General features: G+C 37.8%; 1 protein-coding gene across 1 annotated transcript; it reads left to right on the top strand.

The window, feature by feature from the left end:
• Positions 1-4,791: 4,791 nt before the first annotated feature.
• Positions 4,792-9,860, top strand: LOC108671212. The gene is made up of 3 exons (XM_018158708.1): positions 4,792-4,861; positions 9,163-9,448; positions 9,503-9,860. Exons 1-3 carry the CDS (start codon positions 4,792-4,794, stop codon positions 9,858-9,860), a joined length of 714 nt encoding a protein of 237 aa, XP_018014197.1.
• The last annotated feature ends 10,590 nt before the right edge of the window (positions 9,861-20,450 follow it).

Raw genomic sequence — 20,450 nt, 5'->3', positions numbered from 1 at the left:
TTCTGGTCATGAAGGACTTGACATCCTTTACGACTCTTATTGTGCCAAGGAAGATCTCACAAACCACGCTGTCCCTCATCACAAAAGAAGGAATTCTGCCCAAAGTGACATGAAAAGCCGTGAAATTTAATTACCAGGGTGAGAAATTCAACTGAAGATCGCTGTGTGGTTTGCGGTGGCGAAGCTCCCAAAAATGTGGCTGGCGCGTTGCTTTTGGCTACGGTTAGAGGATGCGCTTTGAATTTGCCTTCATTCGAGCCGTGTGTAATATGGTTAAATGTTTTGAGTTATTATATATCATTTAATATATTTTTAAAATTTAGTTATAAATAACATTTTGAGCCGTGTGTTGAGCCGTGTGTAATATGGTTAAATGTTTTGAGTTATTATATACCATTTAATATATTTTTAAAATTTAGTTATAAATAACATTTTGAGCCGTGTGTTATATGATTAGATATTTTGTGTTATTATATATTATTTTATAAATATTTCAAATGACATTATAAATAACATTTGAGCCGTGTGTAATATGATTAGATATTTTGAGTTATTATATGTTACTTTCTAAATATTTCAAATGTCATTATAAATAACATTTAAACCGTGTTTAATATGATTAGCTATTTTGAGTAATTATATATTATTTTATATATATATCAAATGTCATTATATACATATAACATTTGACCCGTGTAACAGGCGTTGGTATTTTATTCAGCCCTGTCATAATGTTAAATTTGATATATGATGCAATCATGAGCAACTCCTTGTAATTATAAGTGTAGTTAAATTTTAAATTCAAAAACGAATTCAATATATTGAACACATATATAGCTGAAAAACTATAAGATTTAAATAAATGCACGCTAAAGTAAATAAAAAGTAATAAGATACTTATTCTAAAGATACTCACTAAATTAAATAGAAAGTAGGCATGGTACAGTAGAATCAGCCAATCTTTAGAGCATTTCAGTCCCGCCCGTGCCAGGGTAATGGCGTTCGTGTCGCAGGCCAAGAAAGTCGTGAAATTTAACGCTCCTCGATTGGTCACGACGGTCAGCTCACGTCCAGGATAAAGTCATTCAATTTTTGAGGCCTAATAACGTTATTATTTATAGCATTTGATCTGAAGCAGAAGCAACAGATTTTAGTATTTCTAAACGCGATATTTTCTATTTTCAGTCACGGATTTTTAAGGCCTAATAACGTTATTATTGATAGCATTTGATCTAAGGCAGAAGCAGCCGATTTCAGTATTTCTAAAATGCGATATTTTCAGTGAGAAATGATTCACAGTATCATCGATGTTTAAATTAACGTCTTTTAATACGTTTTTGTTGCGTTCGGAGCATGAACCATTGTACGATACACTAAATTCATTCTATATCGGCAATTCGATCAATTAATCAGAATAATCTGCCTTTGTAGAGAATATGGATAGAATATCTCGTATTTTTAGCGCATTTTATCATTTATGGAAAAAAGGCGCTATTGTGCTCGTCATTTCCGTCCGTCCGTCCGTCCGTCTGTCAGTCTGTCCGTCCGTGACCACGTTTTCGTTGAACCGAAAAGCGCGTAATTTAATTTAATAAATTAAATTACTTCCTTGAACCTGAATTTTTATCAACCAACGTCCACTGAAGAATATTGTTCGATCCTGAAAATTTAAATCAATGATTTCTCTGGTCATTAACCACTCGTGTTTAAACAAGTTATATTTTTTTCTACATTTTACGATATAAGCGTGTTAAAGCTGCATGCGCTACAGTATGAATAATTGAATGGGTCAAATTCCGTTGAAGATTTCGTTACAGAATTTGCAAAGTAGAGCTTACAAATAATGGTATAGTATACAATTTCAATGTAAAGATCTAGCTGCTGATTAAAATTCAGTCTTTTAGCAGCTTCAGAAACTTCTTAGTCATTCAACAACATAAGAAAACCGTGTAGATGGCAATTTAATACCTCCTGCATTCATACACTCAGTTTAATTGCAATTAAATTCTGTACGCACTATTCTTGTCACCACATCTGCTAAAGGAAGTCATCACAGATCGATTGTTGGGTTCGTCCTGAGTCTTGGTGTCGCGCAATAAAGTCGAAGTGAGATACACATCAGCTTTATACGACCCGGCTGGGCCCAGTCACTGGGTCCTGATAGTTTGCGGATGTCTTTCCGGACTGGCTTTCGTCTATATACGAATCTGTCTTTCCGGACTGGCTTTCGTCTATACGAATCCGTCTTTTGGGATGGACGAATATCTGGAGGAATCCGAGAATATGTTATTACAGGTATGTAGATGTAGATGGTCCCGAATCCCTATATCCTTTTATGGATGGAGTTACGACAGAGACAGCGCTTCCTAGTTACGTGTAGGTTGGATGGGGTCACTGGGTTCTTCCGTTGCTCCATAAGGAGGAAATCTGATGTTATTTTTTCTTATTACTTATAATTTTACATCATATTTATCAAAAATATTTGATCTATTATTCCAAATGGGGTTTGACTGTCGGCAGCAAATGACGACTTTTTAAATGATAAATTTTGATTTAAAAAGTGTATTCCGTTTTATTGTACTCGTAGCAAAAGACAACGAAAATTTATAGCTCTTAAGGAATTTCTTCATTAATGATTTCATATTGAACGAAACTAAAATACGATTTCTATGTCAATTAAATTGCTAGGTCGCCTTCAAGATTGCTGTTATCTCGAGCACTCGAGAGTTGCTATCAATAGATACGCTGGGTTAGACATTGATCTCGACAGCAGTCATTCCGACTAACAGATCTCCGTTATGATTTAATGGAGTCAGGCAAATAGAGCTATGGATGACCATCCGCGACGTTCAGATCGATTAAGAAATTAATGGTTGGTGATCGAATCTGCTGTAATAGCCAAATAAATTAGTCTTAGAAAAATGTCACACAAACATTTGGTTTGGACTCCCAAAATTAAAAGAAAATATTAGAAATTGAAGTATACATTAACAGTATATGAAACATGACAATACATATGGGAAAAGAGACGCTAGCTGTTATATGGAGGCGACAGACATGTACGTACTATGTGAAAGGGACGAAACGAAGTACATATATACTGAAGAAAATTAATGAAAAATTACTGAATTACAGAAAATTTCATACGTTTCAGACACGTTTGTACATGTTACAGGCAGCCGGAAGCACGTACATGGTGCGAGTAAGAGTCATAATTCCTGTACATATGAGCAGCACCTGACAGACGTACGCTGCCGGTGCTCGAACAAAAGCACTGATAAGATTACCAAGGCAGCGGCGAGCTGTCATACCTTTGATGCCCGCGCTGTTGTTTCAGCCCAGAAAGACCGTTTCATATCGCTAATTCCTAAGGACTTTTGGCATTCTAATATTCACCTTATTTCTAAAATCACTGAACTGCTGCTACAAATTTCCATAATTTATACTCGTCAACTGTTTCATATTAATGGCTCTACATTTTCCACTGAGATGTGTTTTTTAATTGAATATCAAAGTTTTTAGTCCTATGTATTTTATATGTTAGCTAAAACCGAGAACTTCAGCGTAGGATTGAATTTAGAACCAATATTCTGAACATGTTCGTAACGTCCAGATTATCGGTAAACGAAAACGGCATCCGCGTCAGTCAGGCATAAATATCTGTGTTAGAACAGGTTTATCTCGGCCGACAAAGCCAATCCCTATTAATTAAGCGAACTGGATTGATCAGATCAGATTTATTGGTACATATTTATGACTTCCACCCAGGCAGTCAAAGTGACTCCACCAAAACTCCTTTAATCTACAAAAATATGCTCCTGAATAATCAATATACGTTTCTGATTATTTTTTATTTGTTTTTTTTTATCGTACTCGCCAGGATAATATTATCAATACAGCCCATGCTAGAGCCTTTAAAAAATTAGAACCATAATAATTGTTTCCTTTTCACACTCAATTTCTGCATTTCTGCGCCCTGAATTTCTGCATTTAAAATATGTATTTTTTACTATTTAGGAGTGAATATTAGATTAGAGGGCATTCCTTTATAATAATCACCATGCAGACATTACCAGTCTCGTTTGTACTCATATCTCCTCGGTAGAGTGATCAATGGTCTCAGTGTTGGTGACATTTGTGTCGTTGATGATCAAAAGAGCAGGCGGTTCTTTGCATTATTATTTTTGTTATTATTATTATAATTAATATTATTAATATAACTGTTATTATTATTATTATTATTATTATTATCATCATTATTATTATTATTATTATTATTATTATTATTATTATTATTATTATTATTATTATTATTATTATTATCATCATCATTATTATTATTATTATTATTGTTATTATTATTATTAATAACGAAGCGATTATCGTCTTGTTCAACTGAACATCGACGGCACGTTACACGTAAGTCTGATAAAGAGCAACTACATAAAGCTACTCATTGTAGGATGGCTGCTACTCATCCTACGTGTCTACTTCTAATCCTACTCATCAAAATAAAGCTCCTTATGTCACTGCCATTCGGTTTTTATTTCACAACATTATCGTGAATGTACCTATGTGTATGGCACTCTGTGTGAACCTGCGTGAAGCAGCTACTGCTTCGCGTGAGCTGAAAGTTCGCATTATTTTATTGCTTGTATTGCTATCAGTAGCCCTGATAATAATTCAGTGGTGTTACAGGTTCTCAATGATTGATCAAATTTTAGTGATGCGAATATATAGTTATCATGATTTTAGTTTCTTTTCAATAACATCGATTCAGTGTTCTCTTCGATGTTCTCTACTGGTTCTCAACGGTTGAGCTGGTTCTCAGTGGTGCTGCTGGAGCTCAGTGGTGCTGCTGGTGCTCAGTGATGCTGCTGGTGCTCAGTGGTGCTGCTGGTGCTCAGTGGTGCTGCTGGTGCTCAGTGGTGCTGCTGGTTACACTATTGTACAGTGCACACTATTGTACAGTGTAAACTATTGTACAGTGTACAGTGTTTGGTGAGATAACAGTTCTTTGAAATGGCGTGTGAACTTGAAATGAGTTTTGAATAATCACATATATGAGCAAAATATGCTCAAACATAAATATTATGTTCCTAAAATTTATTCGAGTATCGCTGTGTACTAATATATAATCATTAAACATTTGCATAGTTGTAATATACCTTGCAATGTTATGCTGATGTTGGTTGTTGATCGACGGTATCAAATTCGGAATCTTATTAATACTCCATGAGTGAATTAAGGTCTTAAGGACCTCACTCCATGAGTGAATTGAGGTCCAAGAAAACCGCTTGTAATTATTCTAATTATTCACTTTTAACACACGCTTTGATTTAGCCGGTGTACAAAAAAATAATCTACGGATTTTACAACCCCGACTAAGCGGTGCTTGAATCCTATTCTTATATGAACATTTCGTCACGCTCTAAATTCAGCACGCGGTTTCATTCAAAAGACGACCCTTGAGATGCCAGGTTCCGGTGTACGTTCATAGATTCTATAGCTGAGTTATGAGCCTTATTCTGCACTCGTCAACGCTTAAGTAGAGGCAATAAATCTATGGCATCGCTCAAAACGGAAGTTCAAGTGTTTCGTGCGCCGTGAGAAGATACATAGCGTGTATTCGAGTGTTTCGTGTGTCGTGGGGATCTACACAGCGTATTCAAGTGTTTCGTGGGTCGTGAAAAGATACACAGCGTGTATTCGAGTGTTTCGTGTGTCGTGGGGATCTACACAGCGTATTCAAGTGTTTCGTGCGCCGTGAGAAGATACATAGCGTGTATTCAAGTGTTTCGTGCTTCTTATGATCTATACGACGTATTCAAGTGTTTCGTGCGTCGTGGGGATCTACACAGCGTGTATTCAAGTGTTTCGTGCGTCGTGGGGATCTAAACAGCGTATATTCAAGTGTTTCGTGCGTCATGAAAAGCTACAAAGAATATTCAAGAGTTTCATGTATCGTTTGGTGATACACAGGGTATTTATTGTTCACACATTTTTTAGAAATTTAGTAACGGGATGTTGAATTAGATCTTTACATATAATATTTTCTAAAACCAGATTATTACTTATATCAGCGGATTCTCAGCCATATGTTTCAACCTTCTATAGTCCGTACATATACGTACAAAAGAAATTTATATTCCTCGCCGCTTTTTGGCCTGAAGTCCGTCTGTTCAGTGGTACTAATATACTTGGAATGTTAGCAGGAAACTCCCCGTAAAGACGGAAGACAAGCGGTTAATTGAGTTTTGAAATACGATGTCGGGAGCGTGTTGTTCGAGGCTCAGCTCGATGCCCAAGAGGTTGCCCCGGTGCCGGTTTAGAGAAACGTCTGGATTTCAATATAATTTGTTGAATGTAATAAAAGAATATAGATTTAGTGAGATATAATATGCGAAAAAAATTCTCGATATGAGATTAACATAATTGGGAAAGCATGGCTTTAGGGTTACCTTTATTTATTAAAGGAGCATGTTTTTACTTGACCAGGAATGTAGGTTATATTTAAAATCTAGAAATAATAAGGAATTAGACTGTAGAAAAATAGTATGTTGAGAAGCAAAATATAAAGAAAATCATTATTTTAGCTGGCAATTACTTCAATAATTCAGAAATATATCATGAATGAATGCTGCAGCGATACTGAGATAAGATGAATGATAAGAACACACTCCGCATTGTAGCATTTAAAAATTACCAAAGTCAAAGGCTGTTTCATGTCAGTGTTTACATCGCTGAATATGGAGCTTATCCTCTCTCTTATTCATACATTATTTATCATCATTATATTATATTAAATTTAATTCTCCTCCCTAAATAACGAGGCCTTCTACAAAAAAAATTGTGATCTTCTCGTCTCTGTTGAAACTTGCAAGTGAAAAATTTATGGCCTGCAGGAAAGTTAAAAATTTTTTTGTTTTCCTGGAAATTACTTCCGCGTACTTACCCTCGACTCGGTGCATTCCATCCTCAAACTAGAGTAATTCTCACTAAACTTTTCGGGACGTGTCGCATTTTTCGTGCGTTTGAGCAGACAGCCTCTCCTACACTCGGGTTCATTGGGTCCGTGCATTTCTGTATATATAGGCTCATCTCCTTTAGGTTGAACCAAGAATCGCTCAGCTTATGAAGTAACTCGAAATGCTCCATTGACGTTTTCAAACAAAACATCTTAAGACTCACTTATATGAATTGTTTTATCATATTATTTACGAAAATTTCTAATCAAAATTTTCCGTCTTACTAAATTCGAACACATTCATGAGCGCCAACACCCAATATAATTGATATTTTTCAATGATTTAATCATCATTTAAATAACTTCTCCTACTTATTAACAAATGAAAACAAATTCACGTGCTGCGCATATATGCATTACCACAAAAAGAAAAAAAATTGATTATGGCTGATAATATACCAAAATACACAATGATCGCTGATTTTCCACTTGGAATAAGCCGATGCTATTTCCATTTTAATGAAGCCAATACAATTCTTGTTGCCAATAATATTTTCGCCTAGAAATAAGACAATACCATTTTCCATTTGGAAGAATCAAATTTATCAAAAGATCATCAAAGAATACAAAAAAAATTTTGCTTTGCAATCCGCCGAAATTAAAGGAATACGTAATGAAAATTATTAAATTTGAAATTTTACCACAGAACCGGAACTCCAATCCTCCAATTAGGCACGCAATTTTTTATCTTGTCATTTGATTGTTCATGATCCATTAGATCAAGATTCACGGAACCACCGAAAAAACCTGGATTACAAACAAATATTGAACTCCCTTTGAATTGTAGATTTTTCACCGAGAAAAATTATCTTTTTGCTCCAAATTCAATGTAGATGAATGATATTAAATGCAAGGCTTCCTGTCATTCTTTTTCTTCGTTCACGATATAGACCCTGAACTTTACAATTAGAACTATAATAAATATCAATAATTAATAATAATCATATTAAGTATCAACAATAATAATATCAATAATTCAATTTGTTTTGTTATTTTAAACTCCATTATTCATTTTCTTTCACCACTTTAATCAGTTATATTCTTTACCCATAGAAAATAGAATGGTAGAAAAATTTAAATGACTCCCTTTGACATCTTTCATGTGTTCTGCATTGGTTCGTGGTAGCATTTTTTCAGATAGATCCTAATTTATGAATAACAATTTTCTTTTTGATCATGTTATGAATGAAATCTTAACTACATATATGTGGATGCGCCGTTGCTGCTTCCTCCCAATGTTCCTTGTTCTGTTTTCATTAATTAAATAAACTTTTAAAAATTCAAAACTCGACTGTGTAAAATCCTTAAAAAGCTCGATTACGAGCACTCTTTTTGAGGTTCGCGATAGGATTTCCTACAAGAACACAACTTTCATCGCTGGCGTGTGATACGTGTCCTTTATAACTGTAAAACTCATTTAAATATATAAGAAATGAGATAATATTCTTGCTAATTATTTCATAATGCCGGCAGCTAAACCTGTTATGAATAATTAGGAGCATACTAATTAGCTGAAATAATTCAATGGTAAGAGAAGAAGTCACCCACTATTTGAGAAGCGCTCAAATGAATTAAATTGTATCTTTCCAAAAGCGGTGTGAAGTTCTCATCAATATATCTAGTCGACCTCTTATTAACAACACTAATTTAGATAAATGGTCAACATAAATTGCCGTTAGAACGACGAGTTTAGCGGTCGTTTGACTTAGTAGCTTTCTGTAATTTTATAGATTGCTTGGAATTCCGATTTCTGCATCATCGCATTAATATCAATCATACCATACCATATTTTATTTTCGTTCATTAAGTACTTCTTTACATGCCATTAACAAATCTATTGAATCAGCAATGAAATCGACGACAAACGAATGAATGATCTGCGTGCTACAAGCACCCTAATCTAATTTACTGATCTAACTTTATCTGATTTGTTTAGATTTGGCTAAAGTTACACGTGGCTAACCTTGATCACAGTGTAAGTATTAACATTGGAGAACATATGAGGCATATTCTCGAGGCGGTCTTGAGCCTGTGAGTCACCGTCTATACAGCTTTATTTATACGCACTCACGGATCGGCTTGCCGTGTTTGGCTGAAACTCTAGCCAAGTCCCTCGGTTTGTTTACATCGGCCAGCCTGCGCTGGACTGCGCTGTGGCGTCGCTGTGGCGCCTGTACACCGCCACGGCGCAGCCTGCATTGGACTGCGCTGTTGTGCTGTAGACTGCACCGCCACGGCGCAGCCTGCGCTGGACTGCGCTGTGGCGCCTGTAGACTGCACGGCCACGGCGCAGCCTGCACTGGACTGCGCTGTGGCGCCTGTAGACTGCACGGCCACGACGCAGCCTGCACTGGACTGCGCTGCTTCGGCTGTAGGCTGCACGGTCACGGCGCAGCCTGCACTGGACTGCACTGCTGTGCCGTAGACTAAACGGCCACGGCGCAGCCTGCGCTAGACTGCACTGTGGTGCCGTAGGCTGCACGGCCACGGCGCAGCCTGCACTGGACTGCGCTGTGGCGCCTGTAGACTGCACGGCCACGACGCAGCCTGCACTGGACTGCGCTGTGGTGCTGTAGGCTGCACGGCCACGGCGCAGCCTGCACTGGACTGCGCTGTGGCGCCTGTAGGCTGCACGGCCACAGCGCAGCCTGCACTGGACTGCGCTGTGGCGCCTGTAGTAGACTGCACGGCCACGGCGCAGCCTGCACTGGACTGCGCTGTGGCGCCTGTAGACTGCACGGTCACGGCGCAGCCTGCGCTGGACTGCGTTGTGGCGCCTGTAGACTGCACGGCCACGGCGCAGCCTGCACTGGACTGCGCTGTGGTGCCGTAGGCTGCACGGTCACGGCGCAGCCTGCGCTGGACTGCGCTGTGGCGCCTGTACACTGCACGGCCACGGCGCAGCCTGCACTGGACTGCGCTGCGGTATAGTCAGCATATTAAGTAACACACATTCTACATCTATTTATATAAATTAAAGCAGGTTTCATTGAAGACCAAAGATTATTTCTTATTATTATTATTATTATTATTATAAATAAGTGAATTTTGAGAATAAGTGGATTGATCAACCATAAACACATATTACTTATTACATGATACACTAAAAATATTTAAGAATTTTTGAGCAATTGCTGTATATGTAATAAGCAGTATAAACAGTAATTATATTCTTCCTATTGTAAAAATAAATTTTTAACTCACGGTTATCATCTGTAAATTTCAGTAGCTTTAAAGTCACTATTAAATTAAAGTCCTTATCTTGATGGTATACACGGTTAGGAACTAAACGAAGATTTATCACAAGTGATTAAATATTATGTATGGCTGTATGGTTACAGATTGTTAATGTGTCCAAACTAACTACAAAAATAATAATTTAAAATGTTCTAGTAGCACTGGAATCTTCATTGAATGAAGACAATTTTTAGTTTTACTTTAATAAGTGATTTGATGACTATCTAAATCGGTAGGGCAATGTTAAACGACCGGAAGACGCCGGATTTTAGCAGCAGACGGCATCAGTAATCCGCTGTCGAGATTTTCTGATTTTTTTTTAAATCGTGAGGTCTTCAAGCGAGCACAAATCTCCGTGTCTGAATGTGTTTGTGCATTAATTTCCTTATAATTTATGGATCTGAAGCATAGACGCACATAAGTTGTCTACACCAGATTTTAATGTTTTAAGGTTAAGACCAAGGTTCTTGCTCTCTATTATGCTAATGCATTTCTATCATTTTTACATTTCATCTTATTTTCAATGCCAAATAAATGAAATTTTTCTAGAATAGAATGAATCACGGCCAAAAATGTTCCGTAATCAAAAGGAAAAGCTAAAAACGAAAACCGATTAGCTAATGTAGAGATTTGGGTCTCATATTTCATCGTTATTTAATTGAGCGGTACAGTAGGCGCTTGAAGCCTGGTTTACTGCGAACTGTGAATTTACTAGGCCTGATATAGAAAATGAATTGAAATATGGGCATAGCAGAGGTGTAACTGTAGATTTTTCGGGTATTTTTAAGGGAAACTACGGTGGAGTAAATACTTAATTAATATAGCAGAATATTTTTTAATGTTTTTTACTTTTTAAATAGAAAACAATCAATATTTAGAACATTGAGTACTCAATACTGAGGTTAAAACCACTACGAATGCAACAAGATCACAACGTTGGCATTACAAATCAGAACGGAACTAATACAACTTTGAACACCTCCATATATATCGAGTTTTTTAGATATGAAGAAACTACGTGCAAAAAGAGAACATCCACTCACTCGTTTCCGACAGCTTGAGCGACGAACTTTTTGACACCTGCATGTGGTCGAGCTTAAAAAAACGCAAGATTTAGGGTAGAAGAAAGACACCAAACAGAGTAGAAGAAAGACGCGATATAGAGTAGAAGAGTGATACGATTTAGGGTAGAAGAAAGACATGATATAGAGTGGAAGAAAGACACGATACAAAGTAGAAGAAAGACTCGATATAGAGTACAAGATTGATACGATTTAGGGTAGAAAAAAGACACGATACAGAGTAGAAGAAAGACACGATATAGAGTTTAAGAGTGGTACGATTTAGGGTAGAAAAAAGACGCGATACAGAGTAGAAGAAAGACAAGATATAGAGTTTAAGAGTGATACGATTTAGGGTAGAAAAAAGACACGATACAGAGTTGAAGAAAGACACGATACATAGTAGAAGAGAGACACGATATAGAGTAAAAAGAAACAGGGTTTTGGGTAGAAGAAAGCCTTGATTTAGAGTGGAACTATGACTGAACTTAGAAAAGAACAAAGACACAGTTTAGGGTAAAAGAAACAGAATTTGAGGTAACTCGACTCCGTCCCTCTATTGTGAGCCTCAGACCTGCGTGAGAGGGTCGACTGCCCTCGCTGAACTTTACGAGTCAGTAGAACAAGGCCTTCCTCATCCACTACTCCGAAACCCGCTGTATACAAGTATACATATATACATGTATACATGCTCTGCCGCTTCCTATATACAAAGAAAAACAACTACACAGTGTGTCTTTACTTCCACTTCTCTCTGGTGAACAATTAATTCAGGAAGACTTCAGGAAATTCATCAGTAATTTTATAATTTCCAGGGATTTCCTAAATACTATTTATTATTAATTAATATGAGATTAGATAATCAACTATTTTATCCCATTCTCCCTACTAAAGATTTATTTTCGTAAGCTAATAAAATTTGTGTATGGATGTAGAATTTGTAGAAAAATATGAGTCTACATGAGCTGCTAGATTGAATGCATTCAGCTGAACAAAAAATTATGAAACAACTAGTATATTGCAATATTTTTCAGTGATTTATGATTCGTTCACCAAATGAAGCCTACAAATTGTATGGAAAGAATATTTTCTAATTAGTTCAGGTGATACGCTCGAGAAACTGAGCGATCGCGACACTGGCGGTGCACCGGTGCATGCGTGCATGCGTATCATGAAGAGCCGGCGCCGGGATAGCGCACCACAAGCACCAGGACAACGCACCACAAGCACCAGGACAACGCACCACAAGCACCAGGACAATGCACCACAAGCACCAGGACAATGCACCACAAGCACCAGGACAATGCACCACAAGCACCAGGACAATGCACCACAAGCACCAGGACAACGCACCACAAGCACCAGGACAACGCACCACAAGCGCCAGGACGACGCACCACAAGCACCAGGACAACGCACCACAGCGTACCAGCACAACGCACCACAGCGTACCAGCGGTGCGCACTTTATGGTGAGATAAGGGCAGCGTCTAAACAAACACTGCCTGGTTTTGTTTCAGGTCTCAAAGAAGCCATAGAGCTCAGCGCAACCCAGTGTATGGGGAGATAAAACGAAGAAAAATCGTCTCGACGCGCCAAAAGTCAACAGGAGGTCCCTAAATCGCGTCATTATGAAACAAGTTCTAAGCAAGCAGCTCATCTCGCTTGGGATACACGCTAAACACTGTCCATCGTGTTGATGCTCCCGGGTAAACATAAGCTCTGTGATTTGAGAGGAAAATTTAACAGGTTTAGCGGCCCGGCGACAACAGCCACCGTCAGCTGATGGACATGGTATATCACACTAAGTTGATTCTGATAAAGCAAACTGAAGAGACGACAGGAACTTTCCTTAATTGCTTTAAAATTAGAAAATCTGCAATTTTTAACAAAATTAATGATACTTCACCGTATTTTGGCTAGGAAAAAAATTCTCGAACCAGGATTAAACATATTTTGTACATAACTTTGGATTTAAACATAGGTAAATATGTGTTATATGCATCTATCATTAATATACAGAAAACATTGCATCGATAAAAAAATAAGTAAGTATAAAATGAAGAAATGGTGTCAGAGAACACATGAATGCCAAACTATAAGCGCAAACGCAAACTCAGCACACCAACAAGCAGCAGGTTGTTTGACATTCGAGCTTATTGATAGCGACCAGAATGATCTAAACAGCCTACGTATAAATTCTTGAAGCCAAACTTAAACGTTGATGATACTTAGCTGTGATAGCAACGGTCGTAGATGTTGTGCAGAACTAGCGAATGTTTTAGCTAAAATAGTCCTCTAATCTTTTAATGGAGCGCTAACGTTTAACGTATGAACTTGTTTTGTACCTACATATTCGGGAATGTTTCAATCCTTTTAGTGCTGATAATTAGCAAAATGTTAGTATTTTATCAACGTTTTAAGGTTAGGTGTATCCGAAGACAAAATTTGGTATATCCTAATTAATAATTGTAAACATTATACAGAGAAGCAATTGCTTTTAAAATAAATTTTCATAGCGAAAACTGAAGATTTTACACAACATGAGTGAGTGTTCTTTTAGTTCGAGTTTCCATGTTGGAAACGAAGTGGTTGGTATTCAAGACACCATTAAAGCTCATTTAGCGAGTGCTTACGTAAGTTTATGTTTGGAGTCAGAATGTATGAAGTTGTTTGGCATTACGCATTCTCATGAGCATTTCACGCACTCAAGCGCATTTAGGCATAGATGTTTCGACATCTACACTGCGCATTCAGTATGCATTTAGGCGCATTTTTTAATTAGTGGGCATCTGCTCTCCACATTCAATACGCATTTCGACGTATTTTTTGATGTGCTGGCATCAATACTCAGCATTTAGTACACATTTAGACGCATTTTTAAATGTGTTGACATCATCACTGCGCTTTCTGGACGCTTTTATATAGTTGTGTCCGTAAATGAGTTAAAAATTTTCACTGTGCATTCGGGACGTATTTATGCGTGTCCGTAAATGCGTTCACATCTATACTGCGCATTCACTATGCAGAATTTGAACGAGTAAAATGGTCAAAAAATTAACTTCGATAATAAATTTATCTGTAAAGCTTGCCCCATGGATCTCAGACATAAAAAAATATATTGCAGTACAATACCGCATGCACCCACTCATTCGTTCCTAAATGCTTTTTAATTAAGCGTTGCAGCCTTAATTCACTATGAATTAATTATTAATTAATTCGTTAATCCATTAATCAATGATGGATAGGCAATAATATCGTTTACCGTATCTACAGTGGGGGGAAATAAATATTCGTACACTTGAAAAATCGTATTTTAATGTATGTAAGTACACAAACTTAACAGGAAAAAGGATTTAAATTATGTATAGAGACGCATAGTATTCAAAAATACTATCAAAAGAAATTAAATCTCAATGCAACAAAAAACAATGCAACATGTTCACTTTTTTATTGTTTTGTACGAATACTTTTTTCACCCGAAAAGTGAACATGTTGCATTGTTTTTTGTTGCGTTGAGATTTAATTTCTTTTGATAGTATTTTTTAATACTATGCGTCTTTATACATGATTTAAATCACTTTTCCTGTTAAGTTTGTGTACTTACATACATTAAAATACGATTTTTCAAGTGTACGAATATTTATTTCCCCCCACTGTATACTCACATAGCGATTGAATTTTAATCAATATTAAATGTACTGTCAATATGAAAGCGATTTTGAATCAATTCCAACGGACATCACCAAGTATTTTATTGTATTAAACTAGCCCTAATTCACTATACTGATGGATAGGTCTTGCATACCTCGTTACAGCCGATTGCGCACAGACTATCAGGTTGCGGATCATCCAAGAACGGAGCAGAAATTGTTCCGGCTCGGAGAGAGGAGTTTTGTTCATCATTTCCTGTGTTTTGACGTCTTCTCACGTGTATGCAAATAAACTCACACCTCGAACATCCTGTTGTGATGCACATGCTTCTAAAAGAAAGCCCCCAACAAACACAGAGAGATGATATAATTCCCACACTCCACTCACTTGAAATCCTACTTCTGTGAAAATCGATTTTCTTGATAGCGATAATTCCCTCCATATTAACATGCATAAAAACATGTGTATCTGCGTACAGATTATTCGTTACCAGGTAACTGTAGTTTCCATCGAAATCAGTTCTCTTTTGATGTTTTAAGAACGGGTTTATCCCCCTATCGAAATGATTATAGATAAGTGATAAATCGCACTCGCTGCATGATTAAATCCAATAATCTTATCACCAAACATTCATTTGCTCACCGGATTATTATCCCTGGTCAGAAATAGTCCATGAAATATATTAAGAAAAGTACGTTTAAAAAAGTTCCGATGCACAGAACGAATAATATGCCCCATCAAAATAACAATAGAACGGGTATTCAGAGGGGGAATTAAACTCCTATTTTCAACCGGCCGTCGGTAAGGAGCCCCAGCAGAGTATTGCGCCCCGTCCATCACCCGCGGTCTCACCCGAGGGCTCGTGTCTGGGACCACCCGCTGTAGGTGTCCATCGAAAATATCGAGGCCGCAGCCGCCTCGTTAGCTTGGCCGCTTCAGAGAGCTTTAATTTGGCATTAATAGCGTCGAGATGATCACCTCTGCATGCCAAGCAGGGCTTCATAAAGCCTCAATTTGAATGGCGATGGTAAGGCCCTTCAGGTTCTTCCTCGGAAACAATGGTGGCGTGGCCAATCCATTGGCTGCAGACTGACGCGTCATCTATGGCTGCGGGACTGCCTCTTGCTGCGTTCATATATAGGGGAATAATATGCGTGTAAAAATTACTTTTTAAATACAACGCTTCTAAAGAGGCCAGTACCTCCGATGCTACACATGTACTATGAATTTCTTATTTTACTTTTGAATATTTAAAAAAATTTTTTTCTTTATTATTTCAAAATTGTTTTACATTTTTATTATTATTTGTTCTGTCAATTGATTCAAGCTTTGTCTCCAACTTTACGCAAGTGTTCAAAATTTCAGATCTATTGGACAGGAAGAAGTGTCTTAAATATCTATTATGAGATGTGTAGCAGACAAACAAACAACAACAACAAGATGTGAAGTTAAAGAGAAGTGTTGTAAAAATAGATAAGTTCTGATAACGTACAAGTTTAAGCAGAGAAAAGACGCTTTATGTGAGAGTATTACCTTCAAAAAGGGAGTGTGTCAATGATTTGAAAGAACAGTTTTCAAAATTTTGAATTTTTTGTGTGAGTTAAGCCTGGAATTCTTATGCCATCTACGGTTGCCAGGTTACTTCTTTTAATCTTTAGTTTAACTGGTTTATACCGACTGTCATGGACATAACACTCAAATTCTGATTATTGAGCCATGTATACATGCATGATGAGTTCAACAAATTAAAAAAAGTCACAGAAATATTATTGCCTTCGTATCACAATACCATCCTAAGAGGAAAAATTGTCACATCATTGTTTTTATTCATTAATAATGCTTGTAGGAATATACTTACATATATCCTGTTTACCCCTACATCTCCCGTTTGAAAGCAGTGAATCGTTAGATCCCGGACAAGTTCTTCTCTGTTCAATGACGATAAAAATCCTTCGATGGTTTCTCACCTGGTTCGTTTAATGTATTACATGACTTGATCGCGTATAGATCCTAACTGTACACGCAATTAAAAAATCGAGAAGACGATCATTAAAATTGGTTTTGTAATTTTCGAGTGCAGTCTAGATTTGGTTCTAACCTTGATGTAGGGAAATCCGCGAGTCATACGTATACGCAGCGTGAATTTTTAACGAAAACAACAAGTGCGTGAAACTTAAATCTGATTTGGTAATAGTTCTGCTTTTTCAGAACGTAAATCCCCTTTTTCTTGAACAATAATCGGTAAACCTTTATTAATTTTATCATTTGGCTAGTTTCATTCGTTTGGTTTCATTCAGAATAAAATACTCGCTTATGAAAGAAACTATTCTGAAATTTGAACTGCTTTGATTAGTTCAGTTCAATTTGAGACCATGTGTTAGCCCATGGCTTCGATGTTAAAAAATATATTGGCGACAAACAGCATAAATATTTCTCTGCTGAATAAAACTTGCGGTTTGGCTGCTAAATGAGCAAAACCTGTCAATGGCAAAGATATTTCTGTGGTCGTATCTGCCGAGAAGACGTCATGCGCGTTCAAATCTACATTTCATCTCCGACTATAGTTAATTAACCAAAATTTTTTCCCTTATAAACTTTAATCTGATTTCGTTTGAACAACTTCGTGACTTCATCGAAAAATTCCCTAATTAGTCACTACTTTTCACCGATGAGCTCTAGACCGCGTGCATTTTTAGTCGGAATTATTATCACATTCATTAAAGTTAGCAAAATAGCGATTTACTTCTTGCCCTTGTTTGGGTCATCCTGACCCAGTTTTGCTCGGCAAAAGACGTATCAGTGCTACACGCAGAAAAAGTTTCTCTATTTGGACAATCTGACCCATTGATTTTTTTGTGTGGCTGTCGAGTTGATTAAATCCATTGGGGTTAGACAGGCCGCCTGCAGGATGTACAGGCACAGGTGACTTTGCACGGACGTGGGAAATTGTCCAAAAACAGGAAATGATCCGCAAAAACCTTTTGAAAGACAAGCATCCGCGGGGAGACAAATTGATGGATTCTCAACAAGCATGTAATTAAAGCACCTTCTTATTCCTGTTTACTGCAATCAATGTACCATACTAACCATTCAGTTAGTACCAGTGCTTATCAACGTATGTCATTGTTAGGTTACCAGCAGTAAAGGCGCATCAATTTAATCGTACTCCTTGTGAATTAATGATTTTGTTCGCCGAATAAGCAAATTATTTCGTTTGCCGTACACGCGCCATATTCCAGCATGCTGAATGAGCCGATTATCATGACTTTTTTTGACTATACTTATATGAAGGGAATAACGGTACTCTTCCTCGCCAAGAAATATTTTTACATACAATTTTCCGATGCATACTTCTCCGACCATGATCGACATCAAATTTTACTACGCAACTGGAAGTGGCCAGCGGGTATCAGCAGACTTCATCCTAAAACTGGATGAGAAGTTTTGGTCAAATTACTGGGGATATCACGTAGCACGTACCAGAGCTGGGCAGCGCTACTTTCAAATGTAGCGCCGCTACCGCTGCCGCTACATGCAATTGCTTAAATATAGCGCCGATACTGCTACTGAAAATGTAGCGGCCGCTATTAGAGGCCGCTACATGTAGCGCGCTTTTGCCCACCTCTACGTAGCCCACACCCGCACTCGCACATCGCATGATCAGAAGTTCCACTCGAGAAATCTTCCAATACCTGAGACTTGGTTCCCAAGCAGCCACTCCCCACTATACAAGCTGCACAATTGTTATAGGTGAGCTCTCCCGAAACCCATTTGGAGTTCGATTTTAGTTCAGTTACCCTCTAGACTCAAAACATTACTGCTATGCCAGCTAAAGGTTCCCCGCGCCCGCACACATTAGACATTACACCAGAAGAATTCTTCGTCTTCAATTCTAATTATTTCAACAGTTCCCTCAATTCAGTGTCTTATAATGATGTCCAATATTCCCTCTCGGTTTCTGAATCTCATTTCTACCTTTCCAATCATCTCTTTCCTTAACATTCCATAAATTTAATTGATTTTCTACCTCTTTCCCTCTCCAGTTTCCGTCAGTTCTCGTGTTTTCGTAAACCTTTCCTCCAGCAATTAATTTATATAATTTCCAAAAGCTCATCAGTTATTCCGCCTGATAATTATTTCTACTTTTCTCCCTCTATTCTTTCACATTTCTTCTCCCACAAACCATCTAACCTTTCATTTTCATTTCTCCCTCCCTAACCCAAGCCCTCACTACTCCCTCCCCTCAGCTCATCTTTACGCCAGGCAATGTCGGTGTCTCACCCTCAACGCTGCACTATTACCGTCGCCGCAACACGCGTCTCGAGCAGCGTTTCCCTCTAAAACCCAGCGGCGTTCCCCTCAAAGTGGCGCGTATTTGTAAACAATTTCGCTTAGCGTCGGCGTGAGGCGGGAGCGAGCACCCTTTAATGGGCGGCTAGCGTGAGACGAGCCTCATATTGGCCGCAGTGCCACAGAATCGCGGCTTCTAAACCCAACACATGGAATGAAGGTGCATGCGATCGTCGTGTACGCCCGTAATACTGCTGAATCTCTGAGAGAAACTCACGAATATAACAGAACAAATTAAAATAAAACAGTTGCTCGGAGATTCGGAAGGTTCATAATCGGTTCCACTGTGAAGACGGTGTAGACAGCGGTCTGGACCCAGTGAAAATTTACAGACGCGTCAGCTTCTTGATTTGGATTACCAGAAGCTGCGGCGACTCTAAATTTTCTTAGGGGAGAGATCTGTGATCATAAGATTATTTTTGAAGAAAATTTAACTGATCTCAGCTCTACGATACCTTGGGATCCATAATAAAAATATCAATAATTCATATCAACGCATCAGAATTCCACGTAGAATATCTTGAAAATCGAAATACCACAGTATAAGTTATTATAGAGATAACATAGTATTTGTAGGTGAAATGTTTTTTAAAATGCATACAACTACAAAATATTTTAATGCTCAACAAAATCATATAGAAGAAAAACCACGCTTGAAATAATGAAATTGTATCACTGGTGTGAGGTCTCACTCCACCCATAATGCAGGCAACGCATTTTGTATTTGCATAAAATAACACAGTTCATCTCTGACAATGAACCAACATTCCAACACTGTAGAAACTCGATGCTATTAAGAATATGCAGAACTGTCCTGAATCAATTCAATGATATCTCATACGCAGTTGGTAGGTCTCATGGCTCCTTGAGTCTCTGCTCTGACTATTCTTCATTAAATTCTGCAGCTATTCGGAGTGGCATTAACTTTATAACGTCAATTAAACGTTAATGACTGAGCAACGTCCGTCAAGCGTCAATAACCGTAACTAGAGAACACCGATACATCCGGGCAATTACTGGACGGGGTGAGGAACATTGCTGGTGAAATTATAATTTTTTTTTTGTTTCGTTCAACAGAAACCCAGAAAATTCTGCCTTGGAGTACAAATGTGAACTGAGAAC

The sequence above is a fragment of the Hyalella azteca genome, unplaced genomic scaffold (assembly GCF_000764305.2).
Source record: "Hyalella azteca isolate HAZT.00-mixed unplaced genomic scaffold, Hazt_2.0.2 contig1504, whole genome shotgun sequence".
Lineage (NCBI taxonomy): Eukaryota > Metazoa > Arthropoda > Malacostraca > Amphipoda > Hyalellidae > Hyalella > Hyalella azteca.
Note: the sequence above shows the minus strand (reverse complement) of the source record. Positions and strands in the feature narration are given on the sequence as shown.

Bases quoted from the DNA above. Each gene is read 5' to 3' on its own strand.
- LOC108671212 (XM_018158708.1), top strand. From the start codon at position 4,792: ATGTTCTCTACTGGTTCTCAACGGTTGAGCTGGTTCTCAGTGGTGCTG. The intron at 4,862-9,162 runs GTGCTCAGTGAT...TACATCGGCCAG, and splicing joins GGAGCTCAGTGGTGCTGCTG to CCTGCGCTGGACTGCGCTGT. The intron at 9,449-9,502 runs GTAGACTAAACG...GTGGTGCCGTAG, and splicing joins CTGGACTGCACTGCTGTGCC to GCTGCACGGCCACGGCGCAG.